This window comes from Rhinatrema bivittatum, chromosome 6 (genome assembly GCF_901001135.1).
Source record: "Rhinatrema bivittatum chromosome 6, aRhiBiv1.1, whole genome shotgun sequence".
NCBI lineage: Eukaryota > Metazoa > Chordata > Amphibia > Gymnophiona > Rhinatrematidae > Rhinatrema > Rhinatrema bivittatum.
Window position 1 is genome coordinate 237515506 of NC_042620.1, and position 12386 is coordinate 237527891.

Consider the following 12386-nt stretch of genomic DNA (forward strand, 5'->3'; position numbering starts at 1 on the left):
GACGTGGGACAGGGGACACCCCATAAAAATCCCAGGCCCTCCACGAGCCTGGGATATTCCTCAAGAACCCCCAATTCTAGGGGAAGCACTCTCAGTCTGGATTCGTATTCCTCAGAGGAGCAGGACGACGAGATGAAGCAGTGGTGTGTCTTTTTTGCAAAGAGGAGCTGCCAGCATTAATACCTTGGCGGTCCTTAAGATTGCAGATCCCAGGAGGGCGGGACCTCATTCTCCTGGGGAGGAAGAAGCCCCAGAAATCCTTCACCTGGCCCTAAAGGAAATGATTATGGCAGAATGGGAAACCTGTCAGGGGAACAAAAATCCTGGCAAGGTCTATCCCTTGCCCCAAGATATGAGGGAATCTCTCCTCACTTTCCCCATGGTTGATGCCTTAGTATCACCGGTCACTCGGAGAACCACCATCCCCGTGGAAGGAGGTTTGGTTCTGAGAGACCAACAGGATAGGAAAATCGAAAGCTTATTGAAGCAATCATTTGCCACCAATGCATAGGCCCTACAAGTCCCCATCTGCAGAGGCTATGTTGCTCGGGTGTGGCCAGGATCAGAAGATTCAGCCAGAATTTAATCAGGGGTAGCCTTCTTGGCAGATACCCTTTATAATAACCTCCTCAGGATGGCCTCTCGGGTCTTGGCCTTGGAGGTAGCCATAAGAAGGCTGCTTTTGCCCCCTTGACAGGGCCTCCCTTTGAGCCACTGAGACAGGCATCGCTGAACGACCTCTCGCTTAAAGTGGTTTTCTTGGTGGCCATTTGATTGGCCGGGCAAATCTTCGAAGTATAGGCCCTCTCCTGCAGAGATCCATACCTAGTTTTCTCCAAAATGGCTGTGACCCTCCACCCGATCCCCTTGTTCCTGCCTAAGGTTCTATCGCCTTTTCATCTCAATCCAGACCATCAACTTGCTGGCCTTCGAGAAAGGCAGTTCAGGCAATGGGGAGACAGAATTGCATTTGCTCGATGTCAGATGGACATTACTATGGTATCTCAGAGTCACAAACCAGTTCAGGAAACCAGACAGACTGTTTGTGTTACTCGGTGGCCTACGGAAAGGGGAGGCAGCCTCCAAAGCACCTCTGGCCAGATGGATTAAGGAGACAGTTGGCACAGCCTATACTAGGAAAGGCAAAAGAGTACCAGTAGGCACACTCCACCAGGGCCCAGGCAATGTCTTGTGTCAAGGGTGCCTCTGGAGGAAAACTGCAGGGCCGCCACCTCTGCATTCCTGCACGCCTTCATTAAGCACTATAGAGTGGATGTTTGGGCTAATTCAGAGGCCTTCTTTGGGGCAAGAGTTTTAGGTACCGCATTTGTGGCCTCCCACCCTAGAAACTGATAGCTTTTTGTATTTCCCCCTAGTAGTGGATAAGGAACGCAAAATTATTCTTACCTGATAGTTTGCTTTCCTTAACACCTGCAAGACCAGTGGTTCCTGTCCGGTGCGAGCAAGGATGGAAGAAAGGTAAAAGGGAGGAAGAAAAAGGTATTTCTCCTCCAGCGATGTCCCCTTCCCATCATTCTATCCCACCCTGGGGGGTGGGCAGAGACTTTGCAGGAAGCTGGGGGCAAAGATATCTTCCACACTTTCTGTTGTCTATTTCTGTTTGCTATTTTTTTCTTAGGTATCGCTCCCAAGATGCCAGCCCCTATAGGTCAAGGGACAAGGCATCCCAAAAAAAAAGAGAGGGAGCCCTAATTTTGCAGAGAGGGGACATGTGCATGTTTGTTAGATTTATGCTGGTCCCCCTGCTATTTAGCAGGGCCTGTGGATTCTCGGCATGGAGGAAGCCAGAACAGCTACTGGGTTATTCCAGATTTAGGGGGTAGATTACCCAGGCCCTTGGGAGCTGCATGTGACCTCCAGGGCCAATTTTCAGTTTTTCACTATAATTCTTTGATTTCCTAGCATTTAACCGAAATAGGGCAGCTGACTAGCTTTGGCAGAAGTCTACTGGGGACTGTCCCTAGCACAGGGGAAGTGACGTCACAGCAAAGAGCTTGGAGGCGTGTTCTCTATCTGCACCAGCTATGGAGGAGGAAATCTGTATAGTGAGGACTGGTCTAACAGGTGTCAAGGAAAGCAAATTATCAGGTAAGAATAATTTAGCATTAACTGCCCTTCCTATTCAGGGCTGGGTACAGCAAGACATACATAGTAAATAAAAACAAGAAACAGTTTTACAATAGAGCCAAAGTGCAGCTTAGCCTAACGCCAACCACACCAATAATTCGCATCTGCCCTTACAGCTTTTGTGTGTTGAGAGAACATTTTTCAACATTTTTTATTCACTGTATTAACATTTATTCAACCAATTAAGTCCCAAATTGTTATAAATTTATTTAAACAAACTGAGTTCTCCATGGACAAGTAGTCATAAATTAGCATGGGTGTTGGCATCTGATGGTACAGACTTGGACCCTACTCTTAAGAACTCAGTAAAGGTTTTGAGCATCACAGGAGTTCCTGCATGTGCATGCTGTCTCATGAATCTTGCTTTTTTTTGAGCTACCGCAGACATGTTCCCAGTCTCTCTTTCTATAGTTTGTTTTCTGGCCTTTTTATTGGCCTATTCATTTTTTATTTTTCAAACCTGTGCCTTGGCAGTCCCTCAGCAGAACTTTTGTTCTGCCAGGAAAAAAAAAAAAGTGAAATGATGCAGTCTGGGACAAACTGGGAGAGAAAAGACCTGCGGTCAGCAGCTTCAAGGCCTGCATCTATCAGGACCAGATGACCATCACAGATTCTTATTTAGTTTGCTTTCGCTGCCTTGATGATTGTTCTGCCAACTGCTTCAAGTGCAGTAGAATATCCCCATGGGTGCAACAACATCACACCTGGAAAATGGAGGCCTTGTAGAAGGTGCAATGGAGCTGCTCCTTGCCCTGGGGCAAGACATTGATGGACTTCTGGCACAGAAAATCAAAGTGGGATGCTTCTCCCTCCTGATCCCACAAGTCCAGCAAGCCTCCCCTCCTCTGACACAGTTCCTGGATCCATCTCAGGTCAGGGGTTGAACATGGCACATAGAAGCAAGGCACCAGCTGTGGCAAAGAGAAGAGCACGTAAGAAATGCAAGAGATCCCATCTGGAACTTCTCCCTTGGTGCTGAAGAAGCCAGTGCTATTAGTGTGCTTCTCCACCGAAGCGAACTCTGAGAAGCAACAGTACTCTCTCTGCTGCAGGTGCCATCCTTATTCATGGCACAGAAGATCCCCATGGCACCAAGCCACTTCTTCTGTCTGGACTTAGTGCAGACCAGGATGCCATCTCTCTCTTCATCATGGAGCTCCTCCTTGGTGTGAGGCCTGCTAACGCACCTTCCTTGTTTGGGAGCAGCATCTTGGGCCGAAGCACAAAAGTCTTACTATGGCACAGAAGGGGGTGTTTCCAGTGCTAATTATCAAACATGGCATTGACACAGAAAGTCTTAATGCATCTAGTGCAAAGTGTCCCACAGAGAGCTACAGCTACTACTGCAGTCCCAAGCTCCCACTCTGCATTGCCAACATCAGCGGGCCTTAGTGAAGAGCAAATCGCTAAAGCTTACATCAGATTTGATAATTCAGTCTATAACTAAGATCGTAAATTTATCATTAGCCGAAGGGGTTATTCCAAATTCCCTAAAATGTGCTTCTGTTAAGCCAGTCTTAAAAGGAAACAATGTAGACACCGAAGTTTTAAATAATTACAGACAATTATCAACTCTATCTGCTATTGCAAAAATACTAGAGAGAGTAATTCTTCAATTGTCAGATCATCTTGAAAAAAATAATATTTTATTCCCAACTCATTTCGGTTTCAGGAAACATTATAGTACAGAAACATTATTACTAGCTTGAATTGACACAGTTCTCCGAGAGTTTGATGCTGGGCACTGATATCTGCTGATTTTACTCGACCTATCAGCAGCATTTGATACCCTGGACCACTACATCATGGTCCAAAGGCTGATTGAAATAGGCCTAGAAGGAAAAACCTTAAAATGGTTTAAATCTTTTTTTAGCACATTGCACATATTAGGTAAGATTAGGCGAGTTTTCCTCGCATGTAGTCATCATGGATATAGGAGTACCTCAGGGTTCTGCTTTATCAGCAACTCTCTCTAATATATACATGCTTCCATTATGTCGCTTACTGTCAGGAATGGGTGTAAATTACTACATTTACACAGATGATGTACAGTTTATAATCCCCTTAGATATTTCAATTGAATATTCTTTAAAGATCCTTGAAATATATCTATCCACCATTCATCAGTTTTTAAAAAAATGAGATTAGTTTTGAAAACACAAAAGACTGAAATCATACTACTAAATAGAAAGATTCTATTACATCTCCAATTTCTGTCACAAATGATTGCATGAAAATGGATTTGACGGATCAGGCTCACAATTGAAGTCCCGACGGATAGCAACTTGTTGATGAAAAAACATATATTTCATGCAAAATAACAAATAGGTTCTACAAATTAAGCATGTTAAAACATTTAAAGCTTCTTCTTACATATGAAGACTTCAGGACAGTATTACAAACCCTCATATTTACTGAATTTGATTATTGTAATGCCCTATTACTAGGCTTGCCAGCTGATACAATCCATTCCTTGCAGCTTCTCCAGAATGCTACTGCAAGAGTTTTGTCAGGTAATAATAAATGTGATCACATCATAACTATTCTGAAAACACTGCATTGGTTACCAATCAAGTTTATAATACAACATAGAGTACTTTGTATTCTTCATAACATGGTCAATATTAATACGGATTGGTTACACTTATATGTTCCAGCTTGAAACCTGAAGTCAGCTAATAAAGGCCTATTATAAATTCCTTCACTGCATTCTGCACACTTACGTGAAGTAAGAGCCAGGGCAATCTCAATTGCTAGTCCAAAACTGTGGAACACAATGTTGGACTTCTTGCGTACCCAGAAAGACACAAATCACTTTAGAAAGAATAGCCATGTTTTTTAAATCCTATGTAGTGTATGCTGATGAAGAACAGAAAGTATAGAGTTCAGTCATAGTGAGGCTGGGGAATAGTTGTGTATTTTATTTTTTTAATTTGTGATAACGATATTATGTGTTTGAAACTATTGTTTTAATTGCTTTTATTGTGAACTGCTGTGATTTTGTCCAGAATGACGGTATATAAATATATGAATATGAGGTATATGAAGGGGAGCCAATCTAGGTGTCTCCTCTAACTCCAGGGCAGAGGGACCCTCAGCCAGTGGAAGCCCAACTGTTGGAGTTTGTGAATAATTGTTTTGTTTCTTTAGATCCTAAAGACTGGAGAGGGAGATTAGAGCCACACTCTTCCAAGATAAAGGAAATCTTCCCACATAGTTGGGCTGCTCAAAACTCCGGAGGCTCATGCTTCACCCCAGGGTCTTCCAGCAGTGGGAGTCAGTTCCCTTCCTGCAGTCAGAGGATTTGCCTCCTCCAGGGAAGTCCCTTTATGATTCAGAAGGATAAGACAGCATCAGTACATTCTGAGTTCCTCCCAGAAGCTTTCCCATTGGAGCAGCAGAGGTGGTCTTCCCAGGTGCCGTCATCATTGTCAAAATCATGGCTCAGCGTACTACTGTGATCAAGGGAGGAGGAGGATTTCATGAGGATTTCTTCCAATCTTTTGCCAGACTTGCCCCAGCATACATCTCACCCAGAAGATCTCTGCTACTCACATTTTCTGGATAAGCTGGCAAAGATGCTTTTTATCAGTGTCAGGAAGGAGATAGACCTGAGAGCAGATATCTTCGGGCTGCTTCAGTTTCTTCAACTTCTGGAAGATGCTGCTGCATCCATTCCAAGGCATAGACTCCTCAAAGATCTATGAATAAGGATATGGCAGATGCCAATATCATGCCTTCTAGTGCTCAGAAGCTGAATCTGAAGTGCAGGCTTTCCTAGCTTTTGTGGTGGTTCAGCTACTGCAGCACTCAATGATGGTGGAGTCGGTACTGAAGCACAATTCTAATCACTCTAACATGCTTCCTGGAAGGACCCAAAGATGTTTGAGACATTTGGGAAGAAAGTCTTCCAGGATTTCATGCTTAGTGTCTGGATCATGACTCATCTATTCTATATGATATATTATTTGAATGTGTGCAGAAGTTGAAATCTTTGATGGAATTGTCAGACTCTGAACAAGCAAAATTGTACCAAGCTGTAGAGGATAAAGTGGAATGTGAGAAGTATCTGATCTGCTCTGTGTTCAAAGCTGTTGACACTGCAGTCAGGACTTCAGCCCCTTCCATGGGAGCTCAAAGGCTTACCTGGTTGAGAGTGACTGGCCTTTTGTGAAGATGTGCCATGACTCTTTGGCGGGTGTTTCCTATTTTGGGAATATTTGTTTGGTGACAAGATGAAGAAGACAGTGGGTCTGATTAAGGAGTCATCAGCAGTAGCGGGGAACTAGCCAGTCCCAGCCTGACATCAGTACATTTCCCACAAGTGTACATTCTTAGAAAGATGTCCCTTCTGCATTTTCCAGTGTCCTTAGGCTCCTCTCATTCTTCAACAGTTGCAGCTGCCCACTAGAAGTCTGCTGAAGGAAAGGTACCAACTGAAGAACCAATAGCAATTGCAGCCTAAGCCCGGGACCAGTTTTTGATGTAATTGAGGCCTGCTTCTCCACTTCTTCCAATGGAAGAGAGGATCCAGACATTCCTTCAAAACAGATAGACACCAAGGACTAGTGATCCTGAAAATTGTAGTCTGGTTACTGTTTGCATTTTTTCTCACTCTGCCCAGCTGCAACTGGAGGTAGAGTCAGTCCTGCAACAGAGGGCTATCAAGCTTGTCCCTTCTCGGGAGTGTGGCCAGGGGTTTACTCCCTATATTTTCTGATCCCTAAGAAATCAGGGTGATTGAGTCCTAGGGCTGAACAAACAGTTGGTTTATGATAGGTTCAATATGAACTCCTTCCAGCCAGTTCTCTCCTTCATTCAAGCAGGGGATGGGAACTGCACTCTGGACCTGAAAGACGTTTATGCGCACATCCCCTTTCTTCCCTCTCATCAAGTTTGTGATGAAGGATGTGCTTTACCAGTACAAGGTACTTCCATTTGGTTTTTCTGTACCCCTAGAATGTTCACAAAATGCCTTACAGTAGTGGCTGTGCATTTGCGATGGCAGGGAGTCTGCATATTCCCTTAGCTGGACAATTGCTTAATGACCGGTCCATTTCTGACAGGCATTCTTGAGTACATTGATGCGACTGTTTGTTTGATTTCTCCAATCTTGGAGTTCCTGGTCAGTTCAGCCTGAGTCCCATTTTAAAGGATTCAGGAGTCTGGATAGACTTTAGTCAAAGAGAAGGCATTTTGTCCAATTAAAAGAACCATATAAATGATGGGGTCTAAGGAGCACTTTCTACAGCAGAATGAAACACCAGCAAGGTCGGTCCTGTTTCTTCTGGGATACATGGCTGCAGCGGTACATGTAATTTGCTTGGCTGCATATGTGGGGCCTTCAGTAAATCCTCTTAAATCAGTGAGATGAACTCTATCAACTATTAGCTCACCAAATCTTCATAATCCTCAAGATAAGGGCATACCTTTGGTAGTGGATGAACCCAGAGGTTCTCATGGTAAACCTCTTGCTGTGCATTCCAGCATATCAATTGATCTTGCTTACCAATGCTTTCACGAAGAAGCAAGGGCTTACACAGAAGCCACATGGACCCACAGGTCATGGTCCATAGCAGAAAACCATTCACAGACATATCTGCCGGAGCTGCAAGCTATCTGTTATGTCCGAAGCATTCTCTTACCTGCTGTGGGCAAGAGCATATGGATTCAGATGGACAACCAGGTGGCCATGTTCTAAGTGAACAAGCAGGGAGGCATGGGTTCGTATGCTGTCTACAAGGAAACCCTCCAAATCTGGTCGTGAGCAAGTCATCACAATACCCATCTCCGGGTGACTTATCTTCCAAAAGTCTAAAACATGTTAGCTGACCACCTAAGCAGAGAACTTCAACCTCATGAGTGGCTCTTGGATCACAGAATCACAGACAAGTTGTGTTCAGTCTTTGGGGAATGCTGTTGATTGACCTGTTCACCTCAGAGTACAAAAAAAAAGGTTGAGTAATTTCTGCTTCGTGCTTCTGAGCAGCTGCTTAACTGGAACACTGGTATACTCTATGCATACCCGCCAGTTCCTCTCATTGTCAGGACTGTCCAGAAAGTCATTCAGACAAGGAAGAGATTCTCATAGCATCATCCTGGCCATGTCAAATGTGGTATCTATATCTCATCCATCTAACAACTCAGTTTCATTGGGGAGCTCTCAGAGTCTTATTACACAGGAGGGTGGCAGACTTTGCCATCCAAGCCTGCCATTGCTGGCAGACGTTGAACACACAGTCATCTCCTTACTGAGGAGGACATGCTGATTTTGGCTAGAAAGCAATCTACCGGATGATATTACAGATTCAAATGGAAGAGGTTCTCGATTTGGTGTGGGACCAACTGACTGGACCCTTTCTCCTGTGGCCCAGAGGACTTGCTTTCATATCTATTTTTCCTCTCTTTCTCAGGCTTGGTCCATTGTGGCATAACACCAGCAGGTGGAAGGAGCTCAAATCTACTTCTACTCATTAGTATCAGAGTTCATGAGAGGTTTGTAACATTCCAAACTTAATAGCTGGGGAGTGGTTAAGGCTGCTAGGTGGCATTATATCTAATTCCCACAGACACAAACAGATATACCTATATGCTGTGCTTAGCTGATTTTCACATTTATTGTCACAGTAAATTGAATATATCTAATAATCTAAGACTAATACAAATTGCAATGCTTATAAGAATAAGGTATAATGTAAACAAGGAAAAATAATACAAATACAAATGTAATGTATACAAGAAAGTATATGCATAGAATAGATAAATCAAAAAACTGTGTATATAATATGTATGTGTGTGTGTGTATTATATACGCACGCACACACAATATAATTCCAAATCTGCTTACATCCCTGAGATCATCTATGAACCTCAGCAGCATAGCAGTCTATTATGCTCTAGGAACACAGCGTGCTGGAGCATGGCATGTCATCAAATATCTTGTTACCACCAGTACTGAAGTGTTGGTTTTGTAAGGTGTTTATATGGAATATCTTGTTCTCTCTTACTTTCCTGCCAATATCCAGCCATCAATCATGCTGTGCACTTTTTTCTTTCTCATGTATTCCACCCCTAAAGAGAGGGGCTTTGCCAGGTGTTGGCTTAAAATGGTTAGCGGAATATGACCTATAGGTAGCTCAATAATGCAGATTTCTTGAGGGCCTCACAGACTCGCCACTTAGCATTCAAAATTCAGTGGTTTAGTTTTCCAGAAAAGAGAGAGCTTAACAGAAAAGAGAAGCCAAAAATCTTAACAAATCCTAAATGTATATATTCACAATTTATACAGCTTCGGCAGTAGTTCAGTTCTTCAGGGGTCTAACTGGCCCTGCTTGTACACCGAAATTCTTCACATTTTCAATCCTAGTCTAATACACAAGCCTCCAATCAGTAAGTCTCCAGTGCCTTGGGACATCATCATGGTCCTTGCTCAACTCATTAAACTTCCTTTTGAACCTATTGAGTCAATGGACTTGAAGTTTCTCACCTGGAAAATATTGTTTCTTGTTATTATTTCAGCACAAAGAATAAGCAAATTACAGGCTCTGGTTTCATATTCACTATAACTTCAGTTCTTTCACAACAGGATGGTTCTACACAAGTGCCCTAAATTCCTTCCAAAAGTGGCATCTGTATTCCACATTAACCAAACTATTATGGAGACTGCATGCATACAGTGGAGAAAAGGCTCTGGGCTCTCTTGGACTGCATGAGAACCCCCTGGTATATTAATTGAGGACACAACTTCATTGTTGAGCTTCTCAGCTGTTCATATCCTTTGATCCCAATAGACTAGGGCAGGCAATTGCCAAAAGAACTCTGTCAAATTGACTAGTGAACTGTATTCTGCACTTTTTTGTTGGCTGGCATGTAGATTACAGACTCTGTCAAGTCTCATCAAGGGAGAGCATTGGTGACTTCTTCAGTGACTCATCTAAGGGCCACTTCTATTGAAGATATTTGTAGAGCTGTTTCTTGGTCATCAATTCACATCTGCGTGTCTTGCTACTGTCTTGAGCTACCAATGAAAAAGCGTGAGCTAGATATTTAAATTTTAAAAAATGTCTTTAAGGAACAGTAACTTTGGACAAGCCGTTTTGCGTAGCTCCTCCCAGTAGTCCGTTCTCTACTGATGACGTCTGAGTTGCTTGTTTAAGTAGTTGCTCTACAACCCTCAGCTTGGGACCCCCCATGCAGTATGGTTAATTCATGCCTGTTTGTCAATGGAGAAAGGAAGTTGCTTACCTGTTATCAGGTTCTCCGTAGGATGAAATTAGCCATACTTAACACCTGCATGCCTCTTTGGAGAGTCGGATATTTCCCTAAAGCTTAAGCTCTGGAAGAGACTAAAGGGTTCATGAGGCAGGATGCATGAGGACTCCTGATCATGCTCAGTAAAGCTTCTACTGAGCTCTGAGAACTGGATTTGTGTCTGCGCCGCCAGATGATATCACCCATGTGAAATGGCTAATTCAACCTACTGTCTATAGAGGACCCTGTTTACAGGGAAGCAGCTTGTTGTTTCTAGATTTATGATTGTTTCTTCTGTGCAAATAATACAGTTCAAGTCGTGTAACAACATTTTTTTTTTTTTTTAGAGCACAGATCTTCCTCTTCAGGACCTAGTTTACTGACTGTCTTCCTAGGAATCATCTGTATTGCAGCACTTATGTTACCGACATTGGGGGAAATGGAATCTGTAGTGCCTCTCTACCTCCATTTAAGCGTGAATCAAAAATTAGTAGCTGCTTATGTTTTAGGTAAGTGTTCTTTAGTGATTCGATTTTATAAGATAACCGTTTTTTCCACTTGTGGAATATTACAACATTTAATAGTAATGCAAAGGCCTTGCTGCAAAAAAAAACAAAAAAAAAGCATATAATTCCTGGAGAAAACTAAACTATACTTTCAGGGATCATTTCTGTTCCTAGAGAAAACTGAATTCACTGCAGGTTGTGATTTATTATATATTTGGGTAACAAGAAACTTTTATATAGAAGTTTCTCAATTCCCGTGAGCCACATCTTTTGACCACAGTAAAATAGTTTTTGCAGGGTTCTAGTGATTTCTTTACAGCTGAGATCTTTCGTACTTCTCAGATGCTGCTATGAATTTCAGTCATTGTGTCTGCTGTTCTGAGCGGAGCATGCAGGTCCGTGCTGATCACACAGGAGTATTGCCTTCATTAACCGAATAACCTTTCTGCATTTTCTTACCAAAGATCCTCGTCGGATTACTCTGAGTTTATACTGTTTCTGCTGATTGTTTGTGCATTTGTTTTTTCTTTTGCTGTATAAATGTCTATGATAGTTTGAAATTTTGCATCTGTTAAAGTAAACCAAGGCTTTGCTTCTGACTTGTTTTCCAATTTTTTTGTCTTGTAGGTCTTATCACAATGGTTATCCTTAGGACATGAGCATTGATTTAATTTTGCTCCAGAAAAGAAGTTTACTATATATATATATATAAAATAATATATATATATATATAAAATATTCACATCATCATGAGTGGACTTTTATTCCTGTTTTGCCCATTAATATTCTATGGCGAAAGACTACAGTGGTTTTAAATATTTGCAGAAGTGTAATATATATTTTAACTGTATGTATAACTGCAATTGAAAGACTGCAGCACACTGGCTGCTAATGTTACAGGCAAATAGGAAGCTTTGTTTAGTGATCCCTGTGAAACAAATTTTAAGAAATTGTGTTTTATATCAGCACCTATGAAAAACTTTTATTAAAACATTTTTCATTTTATAATGTCTTTCCAAAATCACCTCATTGGTATTTAAACTTAATGATGCCGCTCAGGATCAATCCACCCGAAAGTATTCAGTGGGTCATTTCATGGCTTGTAAGTGTTTAAATTTTGTATTGCTGAAAAAAAAAATCCACTAAAAGGAGCAGAGTTTGCAAACAATGGATCCATATTTAAATCACATTGTAAGGAATGATATCACAAATAGCCATGAAATAAAAGGTAAATGCAATCAGGGTTTGTCTCGTTCTCTAGGAGTCCTGATCTCAGGTTTCATCTTTTGATGGGTTATGATGTATCCTTGTATCCCAATTTTCTGTTTTACAGCAAAGTGAAGACTTGCTGAATAGGGGAAACTCTGTATCTGTCTCTCAGTGCCCCTAATCACTTTCTTAGATTTTGTGCCTATGCTTAAAAAAAATATTTCACATTATGAGATTTCTGGCATAATTATATTAATGAAAATGATTTATCTA

At 42.0% G+C, this 12386-nt stretch overlaps 1 protein-coding gene across 5 annotated transcripts in view; it reads left to right on the forward strand.

Moving 5' to 3' along the window:
• The window catches only part of MOSPD1 (motile sperm domain containing 1), a 72334-nt gene extending 60192 nt beyond the window's left edge, over positions 1 to 12142 (forward strand). For all 5 annotated transcript variants that reach the window (XM_029606650.1, XM_029606647.1, XM_029606649.1 and 2 more), the window contains 2 exons: positions 10746 to 10907; positions 11532 to 12142. In XM_029606650.1, the coding sequence (XP_029462510.1) occupies positions 10746 to 10907; positions 11532 to 11563 (194 nt within the window). In that variant the 3' untranslated portion in view covers positions 11564 to 12142. The remainder of the gene's footprint in view (positions 1 to 10745; positions 10908 to 11531) is intronic.
• The last annotated feature ends 244 nt before the right edge of the window (positions 12143 to 12386 follow it).